The sequence below is a fragment of the Cnephaeus nilssonii genome, assembly GCF_951640355.1.
Source record: "Cnephaeus nilssonii genome assembly, chromosome: 5".
In the NCBI taxonomy this organism is placed as follows: Eukaryota; Metazoa; Chordata; class Mammalia; order Chiroptera; family Vespertilionidae; genus Cnephaeus; species Cnephaeus nilssonii.
Window position 1 is genome coordinate 7,660,691 of NC_137076.1, and position 23,814 is coordinate 7,684,504.

The window sequence follows — 23,814 nt, forward strand, 5'->3', positions numbered from 1 at the left end:
GGCAAATCTTCTAATACTTTGCCCCCATTTTTCAAATATTCTTTAAGTAATATGTACTACTTTTCTACTGAAAAACATGTAAGGAGCTGAAGAAGATTGATAAACAATACTAGTAACCACCACAGAAATCACAGCAGTCACTTTCCGTTTGGACAATGTGCCAGGCCCTGTTGGTTCTAAGCACTTTAAATGCATATAATCCTCCCACAATTCTGTGAGGTAAACTTTATTAACCTATTTTACAGACAAGAAAACCATAACTTTATATTAAAGACTTTCTCAAGTTCATACCCCGATGAGGGGCGCCATGACTGAAGCCAGGTCGTCTGGCCCCAGAGCCTGCACTTGCAGACAACGGGCCCTACGCCAAACCTGGTGCTGGTGCCTGTGAGGGGGACCAAGCCACAGCCCCGACAAGGCTAGAGACTCAAGGCTCAAGAACTGGTGGGAGCTTTTCAACAACAGGGCGGGGGGAGATCCCGCCAGGCCGAGGATGGCGGACCTGACTGTCCTTCCAGCCCTTTGACCCTCCTCTGAGACCCCCAATAAAAGCGTTTGATTCATCCCCACCCCACAAAGAACTGGGTGGAAGAGAAGTAAAAATACAAGGACACAAAATGAAAAAGGGAACAAAGCAAATGATATAAAGGGAACTAAAAGTTTAAGAGTTGACAACTGTCAATTCTATACCAATTATATAGCTTAGAAAATATTAATAACATTTATATATTTTTTAGGAAATATAAATTACCAAAACAGACAGACCCTCCAGAGAAGAAAACCTAGATGAACTAACAACGAAGGGAAAACGGATACACTGGCACAGTGCTGTCTGCGTACAGGCTCCGGCTTCCAGCGTCCGAGGAGCAGTAACGCTCATGGACTAGAAGGCGTTCAGTTCCCAGGCACAGAACCAACGCAAAGCTTCCCAGTTCGTGTTGCGAAGCTGCATAACCTCACTAACACGCCAGAGCAGCGGCCGCCAACCTCTCGGACCTCACGGGCCACCAGGAGGCGACCGCTGAGCCAGAAGGCGAGAACTAGAGGACAGTTAGGTCAAGTTCCCTGGTGAGAGAACAAGGAAGTTTTAAAACTAGGATCAAGCAGAGTTTATTTCTGTGATCCAGGAATTGCTCAGTATGAAGAAATCTGTGACTAAAATAGATCACATCAACAGATTAAGGGAGAAAAGTCATAATTATATTATTGGATGCTAAAGGTTCAACACCCGTTCCTTATAAAAACTCTCAGCGAACTAGGAAATGATCAAGAATTTCTTTCAAAGTAACAGCCAACGTCACACTCAGGAGAGCTCAGAGCGGCACTTCCCTAGGTCGGTCCCGAGGGATGTGGCAGCTCCTTCGCCTGTCTCTCCTGCCTCTGGGCCAGAGAGGCCGCCCTGCGAAGCTCTGACCATGTGACTGTGCACTCTCTGAAGGGGGTTCAGAGCGAGTACCGTCTCCCAGCACAGGCCACGGGGAATCTCCATCCCATAAGTACCTCTAGCGACTGCTGTTTCATGAGATACGGCAGCAGCGGCTTTCCAATTAAAATGAAAAATCAAGATAAAGATGCTGGCCACGGCTACTGAATGCTCTCAGAGATCTAGCCCAGTGGTTTTCAATCCTCTTTCTCCTGCTCCCAAACCTGGAGGGACATGTGCTGATTCCCAGCAGCAACAACGCTCCCCAAGGCAGTGATTTTCAACTAAGAGGCTGTGGGGAGGGGTGGAGAGTCAAGGTTTTACTTATTGACTCTCTAAATTGTGTAACTGCACAAAACACAGAACTGAAGAAGTCCCAAAAGCTCTTTTTCAAGACATCATACTTCTCCAGTCTGTACATGTGAGCATGGCACGATGATCTTTCTTCCTGGTTTGGAAAGAAAGTTAGTTGGAAATACATGGCAACTCAAAAAAGTTCCACGAAACAATTATCAGGTACTGTGACTCAACTGTAGCCCTGGAAAAAGGGGTGAGCCTTACCTTAAGTGCCGGTTCAGTTCTTCCACATAATTTTTTTGATCAAGGACATCAGTAATTCTTTCATGCCTTTTAAAAGAGCACAAAAAGAAATTATTTTTACTAAGGGTTGACACTGTGTAACCGTCCCTCAACCTTCGAATCAGCTGGTAGGAGTAACAATGTTACCAGGAAACCAAGAGATAGAGCTTAGTACTGTCTACATGGCCCTGAGGGAACAGAGAGCAAGGCCGTGGGGAGACATGGAGACACGCCTGGTGAGCAGGCTCCTGCAGACACCCTCCCCCCGCTGCAACTGGCCGGGTATTTGGGAGGAGGAAAGCCATGAGCATGCAAGGTGGAAACACCAACAGCCACATGCAAATGGCTCCCACCGTGGCGGATGAAGACACCTTGCTATACTGAAGGAAAGGAGGTTAGCTTAGAAAAGAAGACCACGTGACTCGAAACACAAAGCTGATGGGTCTGCATTAAAAAAAAAAAAGACTTTGCCTGGCCAGCATGGCTCAGTGGTTGAGCATCGACCTAAGAACCAGGAGGTCACGGTTCGATTCCTGGTCAAGGGCACATGTCTGGGTTGTTGGCTCCATCCCCAGTAGAGGGCGTGCAGGAGGCAGCCAATCAATGATTCTCTCTCATCATTGATGTTTCTCTCTCCCTCTCCCCTCCTCTCTGAAATCAATAAAAGTATATTAAAAAAAAGACTTTAATATTTTAAAGTTAGCCCCCCACATTCCTTTACATTCATACATACGTATGTACATAAGTAGGATCATTCTACACAGGCGCATTCCACGGGTACTGGATTTGTTTTCCAGTGCAGTCACTTTTTTCCTTTTACCTGTTCTTCACTTTACACAACGCTCCCAGGTAACCCTAACCCTGATGAATATATACTAGCCTATCTAATAAAGAGGGAATATGCTAATTGACTCTCACACCATCGCAAAGATGGCGGCGCCCACAGCCAAGAAGGAGGGAATGTGCTAATTGACTGCCCCGCCCTCAAAGATGGTGGTGCCCAGTCCCCTCAGCCCCGCCGGGGCGGCAGGCGCGGCTGCTCCACATGCCTGCCTCCGGAGTCCCCCAGTCCCCTCAGCCGCCCAGGGCCCGCCTGAGGCACAGGCAAGCCTCAGATGGCGGCTGCCCAGGGCCGCCCGAGGCTCAGCTAACCAGGGCCGGCCTAGGCTTGTGCTGCCGGCAGTGGTAGCAGCAGAGGTGTGATGGGGTGTCGCCTTCCCCTGATCGCCAGGTCACCTCCCGCACCTAGGGCTCCCGGACTGTGAGAGGGGGCAGGCCGGGCTGAGGAACGCCCCCCTCCAGTGCATGAATTTTCATGCACCGGGCCTTTAGTGTGCATATAATTATCTATTGATTATATTATGCACGCACAGGTGTACTACACAGTTAAAATATAAAATATGGACTAGGGATTTTTTGGGTTCGTTTAAAAATGGTATACATATACTTCTCAGTATCATACTTTTCTCACTTAATAATACCTTGTGGAAATCCCTGTAAGTCAACTATACTAGTAGCTCATTTTTTTAGGTCTTCATGGAATATTATGGATGTTCCATAATTCATTCAATTATTCCCTTACTGATGGATAACCTGTTTATTTCCATTTTTTAAAATATAAAGAATATATTTTAAGTTTAAAATAGGTGAATCCTTGTATTTAGGGTGCATTAAGCATTAAGGGGGTTCCCTCTGGTCCCTTCCTTGGTAAGGTGTGCTGCCAAGGTGCTGAGACTAGGGGGAGGGAGGTGTCTTTGTTGGAAAGAAGAGTGAATGACAGGTAACAGATGCACAGAGTAAAACAGTCAGACCCAACCCAAGGGTTTACAGTGTATCTCCCTTCTGTCCTCTTCCCTCTGCAGCATGGCTACCAAGTCTATGTGCCACTCTAGAAACAGTCCATGGGTATGGAGGTACAACATATATAAATAGTGTGTTTTTTATCATAACATAAATGGTAGCAGGTTTTACATGTTGTTTGTTTTCTTCTTCTTTTTAAAAAAAATATACTAGAGGCCCAGTGCACAAATTCGTGCATGGGCGGGGTCCCTCAGTCTGGCCGGTGATCGGGAGATTGGCTGGCCGGGAAGAGGGACTGCAGTAGGTTGGCTGGCTGCAGGTTGGCTGTGGGAGTGCACTGACCACCAGGGGGCAGCTCTTGCATTGAGCATCTGCCCCCTGGTGGTCAGTGCATCATCATAGCAACCGGTCGACCGGTTGACCAGTCGTTCCGTCGACCGGTCATAATGGTCACTTAGGCTTTGTATATAGATATTTTTATTGATTTCAGAGAGTAAGGGAGAGAGATAGAAATATCAATGATGAGAGAGAATTATTGATTGGCTGCTTCCTGCACAGCCCCTACTGGGAATGGAGCCCAAAACCCAGGCATGTGCCCTGACTGGAATTGAACCCTGACCTCTTGGTTCACAGGTCAATGTTCAACCACCGAGCCAAACCGGCTGGGTGTCCAGGATAACTTTTTAAAATAATTTTTAAAGTATTTTTATTGATTTTTAGAGAGAGAGAGAGCACGGAAGAGGGATTATATATAGAGAAACATTGATGAGAGAAACATATCATTGATTGGCTGCTTCCTGCACAAAACTTACTGGGGTTCAAGCTTGAAACCCGGGCATCTGCCCTGACCAGAATTCGAACCAGTGACTTCTTGGTTCATGGGTCGACGCTCAACCACAGAGCCACACCAGCTGGGCCAGGGTTACTTTTTTTTTAAGAATGCTTTTGTTAACAAGGATGAGGGAGAGGTCCACATGGAATGAAAGACATCAAAGATAACATTAGGATCAAAGAACAATTCCATGGGCAACTTCCATATGTAACAGTACCATCCCATTTACATTCAAACAAACTGCATAGCAAAATGCATGACCAATGGCCCTGGCCAGGTAGCTCAGTTGGTTAGAGTGATATCCCAATACGCCAAGGTTGCAGGTTCAAGCCCTGATCAGGGCACATACAAGAATCAACCGATTATGCGTAAATAAATGGAACAACAAATCCATGTTTCTCTCTATCCCCCTTCCTCTCTCTGAAATCAATAAAAACAAAACAAAAAGCACCAGCCAGTGTTGCTCAGTGGGCCTCATCCCTGCACTGAAAGGTTGCTGGTTCGAGTCCCAGTCAGGGCACATGCCCAGGTTGCGGGCTCAATCCCTGGTAGGGAGTGTATAGGAGACAGCCAATTGATGTTTTGCTTTCTCTCTCTCTCCCTCTCCCTTCCTCTCTCTCTAAAAATCAATAAAAAATCTTTATAAAAGCAGCCCTGGCTGGTTTTGCTCAGTGGATAGAGTGTCGGGTTCAGTCTTCGGGTTCGAATCCTGGTCAATGGCCCATACCTTGGTTATAGGTTCAGTCGGCGGCACCAGTTGGGGCACAAGTGGGAGGCAACCAATCAATGTGTCTCTCTCACATCGATGTTTCTCTTTCTTCCCTTCTCCCCTCCCTTCCACTCTCTCTAAAAATCAATGGGAAAAATATCCTCACTCCTTGGTGAGTATTAAAAAAAAATCATGACTAACAACGATGTATCTGAGGAGCATTAATAAAAGGCTTGAAAGGAGACATGAGCAGACTCCTCTGAGGGAGGAGCGGGAGTGGCAGTGGGAGGCAGACAAGAGACAGTATGAATGGAGGAATTTCCCTTGTCCTCTGCAATCTGTAGAGCACAATTCCTCAAACAACGGGAAAATTAATGTGTCACCTCTGTAATTCAAAGTAGATAAATAAAAACTAGAATTTCAAACAAGGCTAAAACAAATGTAGCATTCTTTGCTGGGATTTCACTAATAATGTGAATGGCAGCATGCAATCCAGTACTTACTCTTTGCCACCATCAAGATCCTGCATATCCTTAAGGTAGAGGGAAAAGTCGATCACTCCAACCTGTTCAACATAAAACATACACGTTTAACAAAAAAATTACTTCCCACACAAACCTTACAATCTTTAAAATTCCGGTATTTACATTCCCTGTCTCTTTCCTACAAATACTTAGGTTAAGCAGCTCTATAAAATAGCAATCAATCAAACAAACAAGACAAGAAAAAATTACCCCACCACCCCCTTGTAGAAGAAAAACTTACTAAAAATAAAAATTTAAAGGAATATTCTGAAATGTTACCACCTAGTTATGGTTAGTTTTGTGTATTTATTCAATAATCAAGTTGTTGACAAAAGATCAACGAAGTTCTTTGGATGCCAAGTAATAAAAAAGGGAGAGACCATGGCTTTATACGAAAACGGCGACCTTCACTAAGACTCCGACCCCTTGCCCCGGGACTGTGGGGAAATGGCCCATCGGTATGCCAGGAAAATCCTCTGCTGCTGCGGGCACCTGGAGAGGATGAAGACCCCTCACACGTCTCAAGGTCAAGGGCTTTGTCCAGAAATAAAGCACCTGAGAGAAAGGGAGTGAGGGTCCTAGTCGGCCATCATCCACTGCAGTGTAAGTGAAGCTATTCCTATTTGAAACATAAGAATATTGGGTCCACTGATAGAGAAATGTTTAAAGTCATTTTATAACCATATCACAGAACCCTAGGGAGCACACCAAAGAATGCAGCAGATGGAAATGTAGTTACACAAAGCAAGTTCCAGGATAAAATTTTAAGTCAAAGAATAACATGCACAGCATTAAACTCCTTATCATAATTCCACTTGTGTTAAAGCCAAAGCTATGCAGGATGGTTTCTGCAACTTCTCTGTAGCACCTCCCACTAATCCATATTCCTGACCCTTGATCCTGGGCAGCCTTCGTGCCGGTCTTGATGAGTTAGAAAACAGCAGAAATATGCCCTGGCCAGGTGGCTCAGTTGGTTAGAGCATTGTCCTGTATACCAAAATGTGGCAGGTTTGATTCCCGGTCAGGACACATACCCCGATTGCAGGTGTGACCCCTGGTCAGGGCGTGTACACAAGGCAGAAGAGCGATGTGTGTTTTTTTTTCTCTCTCTCCCTTCTTCTCTAAGAATCAATTAAAAAAAACATGGATTAATATGCTTTAGCAAGCAGCAGAAACCATGACTATGACTTCTACAGCAGGCTAACGAGGGCAATACCAGCTTCTTCCTAGCACTTGCTCTCGGGGCACAGACCTTTGAATTCTCGGCTGGCATGAAAGAAGTCTGGCCGAGCTGAAGCCAACATGCTGGGAAGACCACCTGGGGACAGAGAGGTCAAGAAGCCCCTGCTGCTCCAGGCCAGTTCCTGGAGCCCCTCGGCCTCTCCCAGCCGGCGAGAGCAAGCCTTCCGTGCTGCCTGCCCGGCGCCAAACAACGCGCTCAGAGGAGGAAGGGCCTTGCTGAGGCCAACCCCCTGTGAGATACAGTGGGTGTTACTGTTCATGTGCCTGTTGGCTTGTTACACAGGAAGAGAAAACCAGAAAAGACTGAATTTGAACCAAAACCTATGTATACATAAGTGCATTAAAAACGTAGAAAGTTCAAGAAAGACACCCCTCCATCCCCGGCCAACTTTTACCGTTAAGATGAGAGTAGGAGAGGGGAGGGGAGAAGGGCAATTTGAATTTCACTTTTCATGCTTTTGTATTAATTAATGTTTTTTTTCAAGAAGCATGTACTTTTGAAATTAAAAAAATAACGGAAAAAATATATATTCAAATGAAAAAAACAAGAGAAAGAATGAGAAAGAATATCCAAAGTAGAAATGAATGGATAAGAAAGCAAATAAAATCCTCCTCCCAAAGCAGAATTAATACAAACAATAGCTGCTTCTTTGAGTTCAACAAAGTAGACTAACCTCTACCAAGTCTGATCAGTATTCAGCAAGTGCACGATATTACATGTGAGAAAGGTGAGATTTTATGATGCTGTAAGAGAATATGCTCATATAATAATTGATTTGAATGAAACAAATAACTTATGGAAAAATTTAAAAGACTAAAACATAGTCCTAAGACTCAGGAAACCAATACACTAACCAAAGGCCATGAAAAAAACGTAATGTGATAAAAGAACTAGGACCAGCAAAGGTATTAGAAGTGGTCCTACCAGCGCCTGCACTAATGAACTGCTGCAGGAAACAGGAAAAAGGACACTATCCAGCGTATTTTATGAGGTTAATACCATCCTTACACTGAAAAGGGACAAAGACAGCAGAGGAAGGGAAATTCAGAACAGTGTCACTAGCAGCTGGAAACACAAAAATTCCACATAAACCAGAGGCATATTAAATCTAGAAACACACTCAGAGAATACTGCATGGAGACTTATTTTAGGAATGCAGGCATAATATCACACAGAAAACGGATGAATTAACTCAATTATATTTATGAATTAAAAGCAAATATGACATTTCAATGGATGCCAAAAACAGTATTTGGTTAGCATTTAATGTTCACTTTTCATAAAAACACAAAGTAAATTAGAATAAAACAGTACTTTCTAAACATGAGACGGAGGACTCCTCAGACATCAACAGCAAACACACTTTATGGTGACAGATGAGAGGCACTGCATTAAAGAACAGAGCAGGGGCTCAAGCACATCTATTATTTAATACAATTCCCAATCTTTATTTTGGAATTTGACAAAATGATGTTCAAGTTGAGCTGGCAGACTGGACAGCCTGAACTATATTGAAAAAAGTATAACAAAGTAGGCAAGAGGTGAACTACTAGAGTATAAAACAAACCATGTGGGCCCTGGCTGGTGTGCTCAATGGTTAGAGCATTGCCTGTGCACTGGAGGGTTGCGGGTTCAATTCCTAGTCAAGGGCATGAACCTTGGATGCGGGTTTGCTCTCTGCCCCAGGTTGGGGCATGTGTAGGATGCAACCGGTCAATGTATCTCTCTCACATTGATGTTTCTCTCTCTCTCTCTCCCCTCCTCCATCCCTTCCTTCTACTCTTTCTGAAAAACAATGGGAAAAATATCCTCAGGTGAGGATTAAAATAAAAACCAAAAAAAAACCCAAAAGCAAAACAACAACAACACATATGGCTCTAGAAATTAAAAGACTGTGCTACTGGTATAGGAATAAAGAGATCCAGAGACTAAACAGAGTCCAGAAATAAACTTCAGTGTATTTTAGATATTTCACACATAATAAAGATGGAATTTCTTTTTTTTTTCAGGATACAGAGTTTATTCAAAATCCAGTGCAGACTGGCCAAACTGCCTTCAACAACAGGAACAGAAAGCCTGGGGCAAAGGCAAAGTTGTTATAAAATCACTTTAATTCAGTTCTTTCCACATTACAAGCCTCAGGCGGGCAGTGGAATATGCCATATTCCTTCCGCATTAACAATACTGAGCCTGTAATAGCTGATATCAAAATATACATCCATGTCACCATAAAAAAACGCCATTTACTGCCCCTCATGTCTTGTAACGTATAAAAATTTATAAATGTCTGTACCCTAAAAAATAAATAAATGTTTATACCCTTGTCCCCACCCAGACATGGAAGCTCAGGGTTCCAGGATGGAGAAGAGGGCGGGGCCAGCCCGCGGGGAGTCTGGTCTGCGCAGAGGGAAGCCCGGAGGACCTGTGAGGGCAGGACTGCACAAGGCAAAGGAGACAGCTGAGACTCGAGGGCTGTTGTCCCACCGTAAGAGGCAGACGAAAAACAGAAAACTTTGGTCCAAAATTTGCAGGAAAAAAGAAACCCTGAAAGTGTGAAGACCCTGGTCCTCATGGGATTTCAAATTAGTAGAAAAATAATATATCATGTATGATATTCAGAAAATTGGTTTACCACTAGTAAAGAAATCTAGACTCATACTGCACACTATGTTAAAACAAATGACAGGGAGATTATTTAAATGTAAAAAATACACAGTTGATTTAAAAAATAATTTTTAGGTGGGGAAGGACTTTCTAAGCACAATACCTTAAAAAGTATAAAGGAAAGTCCATTAAAATTGATTGCCCCAAAAAATTTCTACAGAGAAAATCCGCTCTGAGAAACTGGGGATTGGGAGGGGCGGGAGGGGGAAAAACTCAGAGAAATGGGAAAAGGATATAAACAGGTAGTCAAAAGCCGAACCATCAATGGCAAATAAAACATGAAAAAAATACTTGACCTGGCCAGGTAACTGTTAGTTAGAACATCGTCCCCAATACGCCAAGGTTGCGGATTCGATGCCCAGTCAGGGCACATACAAGAATCAACCAGTGAATGCATAAATAAGTGGAACAACAAATCAATGTTCCTCTCTCTCCCGCCCCGCCCCCTCAAATAAATCAATAAAAAATATATATAAGAAGAAAAAATACTTGACCTCCCTAGTTCTCAAAACTGTAAACTTGAGAACAGTTGCTTTGTCTATCAGATTGAAAAAGACCAAGAATGCTCATCGTGCCCTAGCTCAGTGGTCGGCAAACTGTGGCTCGCGAGCCACATGTGGCTCTTTGGCCCTTTGAGTGTGGCTCTTCCACAAAATACCACGGCCTGGGCGAGTCTATTTTGAAGAAGTGGCGTTAGAAGAAGTTTAAGTTTAAAAAATTTGGCTCTCAAAAGAAATTTCAATCGTTGTACTGTTGATATTTGGCTCTGTTGACTAATGAGTTTGCCGACCACTGCCCTAGCTGGTTTGGCTCAGAGCATAGAGCGTCGGCCTGTGGACTCGGGCTGGGTTCAATTCTGGTCAAGGGCACATAACCGGGTTGTGGGCCCCATCCCCAGTAGGGGGTGTGCAGGAGGCAGTAAATACACGATTCATTCTCATCATTGATGTTTCTCTCTCTCTCTCCCTTCCTCTCTAAAATCAATAAAAATATATTTTAAAAAAGAAAAAGGAAATAGATGGATAGATTGCCAAATGTGTAGCCCTGGTTCATTATCAGCCCACGATTCAATTCTTCCAGAAACATGAAAATCTTATAAAAAAAATGTTTTGCTGGTGTTCATCGTGACACCAAAATGTGCATACTTTGACAAACAATCCCCAAATTTATCCTAGGGAAATAATTGGACAAGAGTACAAAGAAGTATGAGGCTGTTTATAATATTGTTAAAAAATGGAAACAACCTAAGTTAATAAGCATTGGTTAAATAAATATGGTACAGTCATAAAATGGAATACTATGCAGCCACTTAAAATGGCTTACCATCTCAGTGACACTGGGGCTACGTGGGATATGTTCTTTAAGAAAAATTACCGTATTGTGCTTTAAATAACCATATTTTGATAAAAAACAAAACAACTCCAAACATCTCTCTCTAAAATACACACACACATTCATACAAACATCCTGCTAATACGGGGGCTGTTACACATACCAAAATGTAACACTGAATTAGTTATCTCTGAGTAATGGGATTATGTGTGATATTTAGTTTCTTTTCAAAAATACACCTCTGTATTTATTTATTTATATTTTTTTGTTAATCCTCACCCCAGGGTATTTTTCCATTAATTTTTAGAGAGAGTGGAAGGGAGGGGGAGAGACACACAGAGAGAAACATTGATGTCAGAGATACACACTGATAGGTTGTCTCCTGCACCCACCCCGACCACGGCCAGGATCTTTACTGGAATCAAACCCGGGACCCTTCAGTCTGTGGGCCAATGCTCTATCCACTGAGCCAAACCAGCTAGGGCAAAAACATACCTCTGTATTTAAAAAAATTTGTTCAATACACAAAAACAACAAAACTACTGGGGGAAAAATAAGCTGACCTGGGTGTGGAGAGATTAGGGAAGCTTTAGAGTCTTCAGGTCTAAACATGTGGTGGGCAGAAGGCCCTTCTTGCCCTGAAGAGGGGTCAAGGGAGGGATGGGTCAGGGTGTCTGTCCCGCTCAGGCACCAGGAGTTTAGGCCTCAACCCTGGTCACCTGCTCCCATCCTTAGCGGGTTGCCCCACCTCTCTGTACCTTACTTACTACTTTCATTTGTGCCTCATTTTATTAACCTGATTTCCCAAACCTCTCCTGACTCTCTCTCCCCACTTCTCATCCAACCTTCTGGACTTGTAGGCTTGTCAGCTCAATGTTTTACTGTGTCTATTCTTGGCCACTTCTAACTCATGGCCTGGATGTGAGATTGATTGTTCTCAAGCTCTGACCTGATCATTTCACTGCCTAAAAACCTCCAAGAGCTTCTCAAAGCTCCAAGGACAATGTTAAAGCCTTCAGCCTGACACCGGTGGCCCAGCATCTGAACCCAGCCTTCACCTCCACCTCCCTGTGGAGCATCTGGGCTCCAGCCTTGGAGAGCTCTTCCTGCTCACAAGCATGCGTGCTTTCTGTGCGCCCCTGCCCAGCTTTCTTCACGCTTCCCCAGTGCTTCCCTGTCTACCCCAGCACAGCCTTCGGTCACACACCCACTGTGCCTGCCTGAGGTTCAGCACTGTCTGCAGATCCTACATAAAATCCCTGGCCTAGAGAAGTCATTCCATCAGGATCCAAATCCCCGCTTTACCTGAGAATCCAAGTCTTCTCCTTTTAAGCAGAGATTGGCATCAAGAACATTGAGTCCCACCAGCAGACCGACGAGCACCATCCCCTCTTCCTCCATCATTAATGCCTCTGGCTCATAAAACTCACTGCAAGAGATTGGTGGCCAGGGGAGCCATTCAGGAATGTCCTCACCACCCCTTCTCCCCACCCCAACCTGCCTTCCCACCTCTCAGCTCATGGCCTGACTGCCAGCAGCTCCCTGTGTGAACTTCCTTCCCTTTCATTTCCCTCTCTTGCTGCAAGTTGCTGTTTCTCCTCTGGCCTCTCTCCTTCCTATGGCTTAGAGAGGCCTCCTCCTGCCTCTGGTCTATGGAGAACTCTGCCATTTGGACCCTGGACTCCAGCCCTTCTCATCTCCTCTTGGCTCCTACATTCCTGACCATCTGCCCCTCCTGTCCCTACAGGCTCCTTCTTCTATATTGCTGAGAACAACTCCCACACCCAAGAATAAAGTTCTTCCCTCTCCCACATGTCCCATGGAGCAACACTGGCTGCTCCTACTTCCTGACAGCAGCCACCGCGGCTGTTTGCAGTGGGACGTCAGCCCCTGTCTCTGACTGCTTCTGGTCACCATTGATCTGCTAATTTACCATCGTGTGCGTGCGTGCGTGTGTGTGTGAACTTACTATCTTAAGAATCAGTTTTTTAGACAAAATCTGTAACTCAAAGTTACTCAGTGTAACTGTGCTCAGAGTACAAAGGACATGACATACTTGAAATCCGTATTTATCATGTAAAGAATATTCAACAATAAACCATGACTTGAAAACAATGAAAAATTTGGAGTAGCAGGCCATACTATAAAATTTATTTTTATCTCAATTAGATAAAAGAATTAACTCTAGAGAGATTTTTCCCTTATGAATTCTCACATTCTAGAGAAAATTCCTTTCATAATGATTATTTTTGCTTATAGTTATAAATATCAAATATGAAACAGTCAGCCCTACTTGGTTTGGCTCAGTGGACAGAGCATTGGCCTGCAGACTGAAGGGTCCCAGGTTTGATTGCAGTCAAGGGCATGTATCTGGGCTGCGGGCTCAATCTCCAGTAGGGAGTGGGCAGAAGGCAGCCAATCAATGATTCTCTCTCATCACTGATGTTTCTATCTCTCTCTCCCTCTCCCTTCCTCTCTGAAATCAATAAAAATATATTAAAAAAATATATGAACCAGTCAAATTTCAGAGATAGCTAGTCAGTCTTTACTGATGCTAAGAGATAAAATTTTATAAATTGGATATGGAATCCTAAAATCAGTAAGATATTACAAAAAGCATTTAGTCCGAAAGTAATTTTTCCCTGTAATTATCCAATCTAATAAATACAATTTTGCTGACATTTAATGGATTATACTGTCAACTACCTAATTTTAGGTATTTTTGAAGAATTATCTTTAAAATGACTTTTACAAATGAAAAGTCATATAAATCTTCAGCCATTCATATCAACTTTCAGATATTCGTGCTCAAAAAAATGAATAGAACTTTTAAAACTAAGCCAGAGAATATTTATGACTAATAATAATTTGAATAAAAGCTCTATACATTATAGACTCTTATTTTAATTCAAAGCAAGACAAGCAAAGATAGGTGATGAACTACCTTAAGAGATGTTTATTGTCTATCAGCACTTTCAGATAATCTGCCAGTTTCTTTTGCATGAGTGCAAGATAAAGCCAAGCTCTGCCTCTTCCCACAGCTGTCCTAGAATTCAAACAGAGAAACAAACTGTTATGGCATAACTAGAGGCCTGGTGCATGAAATTCATGCACTTTGGGGAGGGGGGGATAGGACCTTCAGCCCAGCCTGAGCCCTCTTGCAGGCCGGGAGCCCTCGGGGAATGTCCAACTGACGGCTCAGGCCCACCACCGTGAGCCCAGCTTCTGACTGAGCAGTGCTCCCCCTGTGGGAGCGCACTGACCACCAGGGAGCAGCTCCTGCATTGAGCACCTGCCCCCTGGTGGTCAGTGTGCATCATAGCGACCAGTCGTTCCACCATTCGGTCATTTGCATACAAGCCTTTTATTATATAGGACTAGAGGCCTGGTGCACGAAATTCATGCACAGCAAGGGGGCGGGGGGTTTGTCCCTCAGCCCAGCCTGCAGCCTCTCCAATCTGGGACCCCTTGAGGGATGTCCGACTGCCCGTTTAGGCCCGATCCCACTCGGGCCTAAACGGGCAGTCGGACATCCCTCTCACAATCCAGGAATGCTGGCTCCCAACCGCTTGCCTGCCTGCCTGCCCGATTGCCCCTAACTGCTTCTGCCTGCCAGCCTGATTACCCCCTAACCACTCCCCTGCCAGCCTGATCGACGCCTAACTGCTCCCCTGCCGGCCCAATTGCCCCCAACTGCCCTCCCCTGCAGGCCTGGTCCCCCTCAACTGCCCTTCCCTATAGGCCTGGTCCGCCCCAACTGCCCTCCCCTGCAGGCCTTGTCCCTCCCAACTGCCCTCCCTTGCCGGCCTGGTCGCCTCCAACTGCCCTCCCCTGCAGGCCCGGTCGCCCCTAACTGCTCTCTCCTGCTGGCCTGGTCACCCCCAACTGCCCTCCCTTGCCGGCCTGGTTCCCCCCAACTGCCCTCCCCTGCTGGCTATCTTGTGTCCACATGGGGGCGGCCATCTTGTGTGTTGGAGTGATGGTCAATTTGCGTATCACCTCTTTATTATATAGGATAATAACAATAAAACAAAACACAAAGACAAGTTAGCCCAAGAGGTACACACATTCCCGCTTGTGAATACAGAGAACTCGGTAAGAATAGCTGCTTTGGGGGTCGAGGGAGCACAATGTCAGGGAAGGCAGTTAGCTCACTATATACCTCTGGGTACTTGTTTGAATTTTGTATCATGGGCATGTGTGTTTTTTTTTTTATTTTGACAACAGAGGAAGAAAATCTTAAGCCACAAATCTGATTCCTAGAACAAATATAATCTGATAAAACTTTGTTTGTTTTGATAAAATTTCACAGGAACCAGGAAATATTAGGTTAGCTTTATAGAATGATAAATATTCTTTCAAAGATTAATATACAACATCGTCAGTGCTTGTTAAAGTGTTGAAGTCTCACAAGGTGTCTGAGGCATTAGCTCAAAGATGCAATTAAAAAATAATTGTGGCCTGGCCAGCGTGGCTTAATGGTTGAGCGTTGACCTATGAGCTAGGAGGTCACGGTTCGATTCCTGGTCAGTGCACATACCTGGGTTGTAGGCTCAATCCCCATATGGGGCGTGTAGGAGGCAGCCAATTCTTTTTAAAATATATTTTTATTAATTTCAGAGAGGAAGGGAGAGGGAGAGAGAGATAGAAACAATAATGATGAGAGAGAATCACTGACCGGCTGCCTCCTGCACACCCTCCATAGGGGATCAAGCCCATAACCTGGGCATGTGCCCTTGACCAGAATCGAACCCAAGACCCTTCAGTCCTCAGGCTAGGCTAGGGGTCCCCTAGGCTAGGTTAGCGGTTGCCTAGGTTAGGCGTAGGGGTCCCCTAGGCTAGGCTGGTTGTCTCAAACCAGCTAGGGTGAGGCAGCCGATTGATGATTCTCTCTCATCATTGATGTTTCTATCTCTCTCTCCCTCTCCCTTCCTCTCTGAAATCAATAAAAATATATTTTAAAAAATAATTGTGGTAGAAAACATATGAAATAAAATTTATCTTTTTAAGTGTATTGGTTGGTAATGTTAAGTGCATTCACATTGTTGTGCAACCAATCTCAAAGGTGCAAACTTGAAAAGGCCTGTTTTAAACATTAGAAAAAGGAAATAAAGCCTCCCTGCTATAGACCTCACACTGCTTAAGGAAAACAAGGTTCTTTTTACGCAGAGTAAGTGCCTTTGTGACACTCAGGAGTGCAGAGGCACCGCTGTCATGTGTCTGCACCCAAGGGCACTCTTAGGGCCACAGCCTGGCTGTGCACCCCAGTGACCTCAGGGCTCATCTACCTTCATCAATGCAAAAGGCTCTGAACACCCCCGTAATCCCCCCCACCCCCCAAAAAAAACAAATGATGAGGGGGGAAAAAAGAACCAGAGTAAAAGGGAAGAAAACAATATAGGGAAAAAGGTATTTACTGTTGGGATGTTGTGGAAAATGGATACTAACACAGGCTGCTCAGTGGGGGTGTAAACTGTCACAACTCTTCCAGCAGGCAGGTGGGTGATGGCTGGTTATCCAAATCCTACATCTAGGAATACAGCCTCAGGAAGTGACCAGAATGTACAGGGGACGCTTGGGGATGGTCACCACGGCACTCTTTGGAGGATGAGCATTGGAAGACAGCTACGAAGCCCAGAGGCGTTAAACATATGAGCTAGATAACATAAAGCTGTAACCATTTCAAAAGTGATGTGGATGAGTATCTGATATGGAAAGAGGTCTAAAATCTAATATGAAATGGGAACAAAAAGCCTACAGAACAGTATGTACAGTTTAATACTTAAATTTTTCTTCCTTTTCTTTTTTTTAAAAATTGATTTCAGAGAGAGGAAGGAAGAGGGGGAGAGAGAGCAACCTCAATGATGAATGAGAATCATCGATTGGCTGCCTCCTGCATGCCCCCCCACTGGGCATTGAGCCTGCAATCTGGGTGTGTGCCCTGATTGGAAATCCAACCATGACCTCTTGGTTTATGGGTCGACACTCAACCACTGAGCCATGCCAGCCAGGCACTGTCCCTGAATGTGGCTCATGCACTTTGTTTGAAATTAGGAAATGTTTTATCAGCAAGGAATTGAGAAATGGGTAAGTTTTTCTAAATATCAAGTCAGTGTGATGACTTCTTACTCACTTTAATTCTGGTAGATTTCTGACACTAGTGGCTATATCTGATGCTTCTGGACAAAGTTTCTCCACCAGCTCCAAAGGACCAAAGAAAGATTTATTTTGGCCAATAAAACTCTTCTTAACTAAAAGGGAAAACAAAAGTGTTAGTTATAAGAATAGGTTGCAAAATGTCTTCAGGGGTCCATGGTCTCTCTTCCAAAAACCAAATAAATGCTTCAGATTTAGTCTTGAGGACTGGGAGAGCCAAGTAACAGATGAGCTCTCCCTTCTTCTGGAAACGGATTCTCTGATGTACCTACTATGCTCTTTCTCCACGTTGTTTACTGCCCAGGAGATAAAACATGATCCCTTGTGAAGTCCTTCCCCTTTCTCCTTCCTACCTGATGCCAAAATCAACACTTAATTCCAAATGGACATCACCTGAACTGCTGCAATAACCTCCTAATGAGTCTCCCTGCTCCTAATATTGTCACATTTCAATCCGCATTCCACGTTGCTGGGGGCCTTTTATGAATGGAAATCAGGTCATGTTTGCCCTTGCTTAAAATTTTCCCAGTACGCTCAGAATAAAACCCAATTCTTCACCTGTAAAGGCCTACATGTTCTAGCCCGTCCTACTTTCCTCCTCTCAGCACCCTTTAGTTACCTGATCTCTTCCTCAGGCCAAGGGTGGTCCCACTCAGGACCCTTAACCTGTTTTTTGTTTCTGATTTTTGCTTTCCCCTAATCTTTACATGATTGACTCCTCCCTCTCCTGTATGTCTCGGTTGACATTTCACCTCCCCAGAAAAACTGTCCCCTTTTACCCCAGCTGAAAGGTTTTCTCTTGGATTCTCTATCATTTAACCCATTTTGCTTCCTTGAATTTGTAGCATTTTATAATTACGTTGGTTTGTTCCTGCATTTATCATCTACCTCCTGGTCTGGAACTGTGCTGTCCAAGGTTATCACTAGCCACATGTGCTACTGAACACTTGTTCAAATGCTAGTGCAATTGAGGCATGCTGTAAATGTAAAACACAGCGGATTTTTAAGCCTTAGTATAAAAAAGAATGCAAAATATCTCATTAGTAAGGCTTTTAAATACTGATTATGTATCACAATATTTTGGATATATTCAGTTCAATAAAATATATCATTAAAACTAATTTTATTTGTTTCTTTTAATTTTTAAAAAATGTGTACTAGAACATTAAAAATTGGCCCTAGCTGGTTTGGCTCAGTGGATAGAGCATTGGCCTGCAGACTGAAGGGTCCCGGGTTCGATTCCAGTCAAAGGCACATGCCTGGGTTGCAGGCCTGATCCCCAGTGGGGGGCGTGCAGGAAGCAGCCAATAATTCTCTCTCATCATTGATGTTTCTATATCTCTCGCCCTCTCCCTTCCTGTCTGAAATCAATAAAAATATATTTAAAAATAAAAATAAAAAACATTGCACAGCTGGCTTGCATGGCTATTTTTACTGGACAGCATGGCTCAAGGATGTCCCATCTTGCCGGCAGGAGCTTGTGTTTTGTACATTGCTGTTATCCTAGCACCCAGAACAATGTTCTGCACTGATGACTACATGCTGTGAGCCCCGGACGCCCCAGGCTCACCTTTCAGCCCATGTTTGAGGCAGTGCTCCATCACCACGAAAAACTGCTGCAAGGGGGCGTGGTCCGCATCCAGGCTGCGACCCAGGCTCAGAGCGGACTGGAGCAAGACCTTGATGCTGAGTTTCATCATGTGCATCAGGTTGGCGCGCTCCTCCATCATCTGGCACTTGGAAGCTGCGGGGCAGAAGCAGGGATAGCTTTGTCAGTGGACTGCGTGTGCTCCGGGACGAGGAGGTTGGACGCGGGACAAGAATGGCAAGGCCAGCCAGGTGGGAGGCAGGCGGTCAGCGCGGGGTGCAAACGTGCGGATAACGGGTCCGCAGTCACCTGACCCCCGGAGGTCACAGCCGCACCAGGACCGCCTGGCCCGGCGTCAGACAGCAGAGCAGCGGCCTCTCTCGGGTGGTTTTGAGATTGGCCTCCCGCACGCAGCGTTCTATTTTCCGCCCACCTGAAAGGCGCAAGCAGCAGGAAGCCCCGCCCCAAGCTGCAGAACGCGTCCGCCCGCGGACGTGCCTATTGGACGAACCCGAGAGGCCACGCCCACAGCCCGCGCGGGCGTCCCGTCGGGCGCGGGTGCCCCCTGGGCCCGGAGGGGTCTGGAGCCCGCTCTTCGGCGTGAAGGTGCCGTCCGCGTTCCTTCAGGGAAGCACCGGCCGCTCGGTTCTGGACTCCCATTCAAATTGCTGCCCCCCTTTCGTCCACAATGAGCGGACAGTTATGAGTTTTGTAAACAAAACCGTTAAAATAAACTCAGCTGTATTTCCATTTCAATGCCATTAACCTTGTCGCTTTGTTTTGAGGTTTAAAAACTTTGTGTTCAATCAGTATTAGATATGCGTGCCAACTGTCCCCTCAAACCCAGGAAACTGTTATCACAGAAACTTGGTAAAAATGTAGACCTTCAACTTCTTATTTTCTAATTAGCAATAATCGCGTGTCAGATAAACCTCATTGGCTACGATACCGCCACTGCGCAAAGCTAGACCTTCAACTCTTACAAGTCCGACCAGAAAGCTCCCCAGGCCGGGGGAGGAGGCGGGGTACCCTCTGCGGGGGGGGGGGGGGGGAGGAGGGGAGGTGCCCTCTGCGGGGGTGGGGGGTGGGGGTGGGGGTGCCCTCTGCGCCCGGCGTCATCCTCCCTCTGCCCCGCGCCGCTCCGATCCTGCACCGACCCTCGCCTAAGGTCTGCAGGTGGAAATGGGGCGGGGGACTTACCGTTTTTTAGTTTGCAGTTGTCTGATTACTATACTGAGCTTAATCGTTAAATTCATAATCTCCGAATTGCTTGTTAAGTCTTAACATGGGTTGATCTGTATATTCCGGGTGTTAATCCTTTGCTTGCCTGTTTTTCCTTTATGAGCATTAATTAATATGGACACAGTTAAAAGGGCATATATATGTTAGCTAAATTGAAAGTAATGAAGTTATGACTAAATTATATAATAAAGGCATTAAGTAATTAAATATTATTGAGACTTGAGACAGCCTGGGTGGGACTAAATATTCTCCACTCTCTGCAAAACCTAAGACTAGCTCTGGGAAAGGACACTCCGTCTGAACATTTCATCCTGGTTGTGGAAAGAGAAAAAAATAAAGCACTTGGGTTGGCGGTGGTTTAATTATTTTTAAATTTTGAGAGAATCCTATGTATTATATTTCTACATTTGACAATTTTAATGAAATGGATACTGGGCAAAGGAAATAAAAATTATAAAACCTCCCCGGCCAGCATGGCTCAGTTGTTGAGCATCGACCTTTGAACCAGGAAGTCAGGGCACATGCCTGGGTTGTGGGCTTGATTCCCAGTGGGGGGAGTGCAGAAGGCAGCGGATCATTGATGTTTCTATCTGTCTCTCCCTCTCCCTTCCTCTCTGAAATCAAGAATTTTTTAAAATTATAAAACCTTATCAAGGGGAGTCACCCTGAATAAACCAATAACCATAGAAACAATTTGTAAAGATTTAACGTTACAGAAGATGGGCCCGGTCTATAAACTAGTGGTCTTCCAATTGCAATACTTATCCAGGAAGTCTTTCAGAGGGCGAGGCAAGCCCAGATGTTTTAAGGAAACCCATGAACAGACCTTCCTGTTTCACAGGCACTTTTTCTTCTCCCATTCCACAGAAGAATTCACTCCCTATCCTCTTGATGCACTGGTCTGGGTGCAGAAAGTCCCACACAGTCCCACACACCACAGGGTGGTGGAGCCGCCTGTGATGATTAAGTCACCAACAACATGAGGAGCTTTCAACCCCTCACTGCTTTCCTGCACTTAGTTAAGGAAACCTATCCAGGGGGAGAGGGGAACACTTCTAGTCCTCTGTTGGGTGTCCTGAATTTAGAAAATTACACCCCCCCCCCAATTATAAATAATTATTTTCTGCTAGCGTCAATACTCTAGGACGTGCCATTAACTCCATGGACATGTTTCATAAATTAAATGAGCCAAACTGTAGCTCCAAGTTTTTGATGAAAATGGCTTTGAAGTACACATAAAATAAGTCTTTTGGTAAAAACATATTGTATCAGCAAAGGTGTAATGAAATAATATTTAGATGTCCCCAACCATTTTGAGTGTTCTGGGTTAAACAAGATAACTAAGTACATAAAATAATTACAAGCATAATTATCATTAGATAAGTCTTGGTAAAGCCTTTGTTGGAAAACTTCCCAGAGGTTGAGATATTTAATTATTTTTAAATTTTGAGAGAATCCTATGTATTACATTTACACATTTGAAACTTTAATGAAATGGATAATGGGCACAGGAAATAAAAATTATAAAACCTCTCTACTTTATTGCACTTAGTTAAGGAAACCTGGTCTAGCGGGTGGGGGGAACACTTGCAAGTTGTATCCTCTCTTGCAAGTCAGATGATTTTCATTTGCTTTGAAAAAAAAAATTACTGACAGTAGATCAATGTGATTTGGGGCATATAACTTAGGAGTTCAAAGACTTGAGCAACAATGCTCTAACAAAACTATATTTCTTATTTATATGAACCAGCTTTCTCAGGGATTACATCCATAAAAACAAAAAAACTGGAATAAAATTGATGCTGAGTCCTATCACATTTTATCAGTAAATCATATATATTCATCTATAGATACATGCTAATGAAAAAATCAATACCATTTAGCTCATCTTAACAGAGGCAATTGTGCCTGCCCACCGGGTGTGGCTCAATGGTTGAGCATTGACCTATGAACCAGGAGGTCATGGTTCAATTCCCAGGCAGGGCACATGTTTGGGTTGTGGGCTCCATTCCCAGTAGGGGGCGTGCAGGAGGCAGCCAATCAATGATTCTCATCATTGATGTTTCTATCTCTCCCTTCCTCTTTCTTCCTCTGTGAAATCAATAAAAATATATATGTTTTTTAAAAGAGAGGCAATGGCTCCGAGTCAGTCTGACCCTGAAGGAGTTAGGAACAGACCACCCCAACTACCACTGCCGTATCGACTATGTAGAATGAAAGGCATATGAGCCTGGCCGGTGTGGCTCAGTGGTTGAGAGACGACCTATGAACCAGGAGGTCACGGTTGGCTTCCCAGTCAAGGCACATGCCGGGATTTCGGGCTCAATCCCCATGAGGGGGTGTGCAGGAGGAAGCCCATCAATGATTCTCTCTCATCATTGATGTTTCTCCCTCTCCTTTCTTCTCTGAAATCAATAATATATATGTATATATTTAAAAAGCACATGAAGAAAAAAACCCAAGATGGCGGCATAGGGAAACACCTATACTGCTGCCTTGCACAACAATTTCAAAACTGCAACTGGAAGACAGAGCGGACATCGTCCAGAACCACTGGAAAGCTGGCTGAGTGGAAATTCTACAACTAGGAAGAAAGAGAAAAGGACACTGAGACCCAGAGGAGCTGTGGAGGACAGAGGTGCGGAGACCTGTGCGTGGAAAGGGCGGGCAGCTGAATACGCGGCTGGCTTACTCGGGGTGCATGGAGAGGGCAGGCAGCAAGTGCACGGCTAGCTTTCTCGTTTGGGAGGGAAACAAAACCTCCCGACTGCACTGAACTCCAGTTCCGGGTGAGACTTTGGGTACCCAGACTCATTTGGGGAGAAACTGGACTGCCTGGCAGCGGGCAAAACTCGAGAGCAGCCTTCTCTCAGAGGTGCGTGCAGCCATTGCCGCGGGACACTGAGACACGGGGCCTCTTAGGGAGGGGCTGACGGGAAACCAAGGCTGTCTGCTCCACCCTGAGACTCCGCCCCATCCGAGCTGAGCACAGAAGCTCTCCCAGCGGAGACACAGCTGATCCTCACAGCCAACTGGCCTGGAGGTCAACTCCCCCCAGTGATACTAACAACAATCTAGGCTTAACTACAAGACTGCACACACAGCCCACAAAGGGGAACATCAAGAGTGTCCACCTCAGGTAACTGGGGAGGCTGAGCCACTGGGCCCTGCTAGGACACCTAGCACACAAAGCCACTCCATCAACTCAGGGAAGCAGCTAAAATGCGGAGACAAAGAAACAGATCACAAATGAAGGAAATGGAGGAAAACAAACGACTGGATATAGAGTTCAAAACCACGGTTATGAGGTTTTTCAAGAATTTCCTAGAAAAGGCCGATAAATTTAACGAGACCCTCGAGGATATGAAAAAGGATCAACTAGAAATTAAGCATACACTGACTGAAATAAAAAAAATATTATACAGAGACCTAAAAGCAGACTAGAGGATTGCAAGAATCAAGCCAAAGATTTGAAATACAAAGAAGCAAAAAACACTCAACCAGAAAAGCAAAAAGAAAAAAGAATCCAAAAATATGAAGATAGTGTAAGGAGCCTCTGGGACAACTTCAAGCGTACCAACATCAGAATTATGGGGGTCCCAGAAGAAGAGAGAGAGCAAAATACTGAAAACCTATTTGAAGAAATAGTGACCAAAAACTTCCCCCACCTGGTGAAAGAAATAGACTTACAAGTCCAGGAAGCGCACAGAACCCCAAACAAA

General features: G+C 44.7%; 1 protein-coding gene across 1 annotated transcript in view; it reads right to left on the bottom strand.

Moving 5' to 3' along the window:
* RUFY1 (RUN and FYVE domain containing 1) overlaps positions 1-23,814 on the bottom strand; it is a 62,566-nt gene that overhangs the window by 30,431 nt on the left and 8,321 nt on the right. The window contains exons 2-7 of the mRNA XM_079772778.1: positions 18,833-19,006; positions 17,240-17,357; positions 14,051-14,152; positions 12,412-12,535; positions 5,847-5,908; positions 1,985-2,050 (exon numbers count right to left, since the gene is read on the bottom strand). Of these exons, the coding sequence (XP_079628904.1) occupies positions 1,985-2,050; positions 5,847-5,908; positions 12,412-12,535; positions 14,051-14,152; positions 17,240-17,357; positions 18,833-18,992 (632 nt within the window). The 5' untranslated portion in view covers positions 18,993-19,006. The remainder of the gene's footprint in view (positions 1-1,984; positions 2,051-5,846; positions 5,909-12,411; positions 12,536-14,050; positions 14,153-17,239; positions 17,358-18,832; positions 19,007-23,814) is intronic.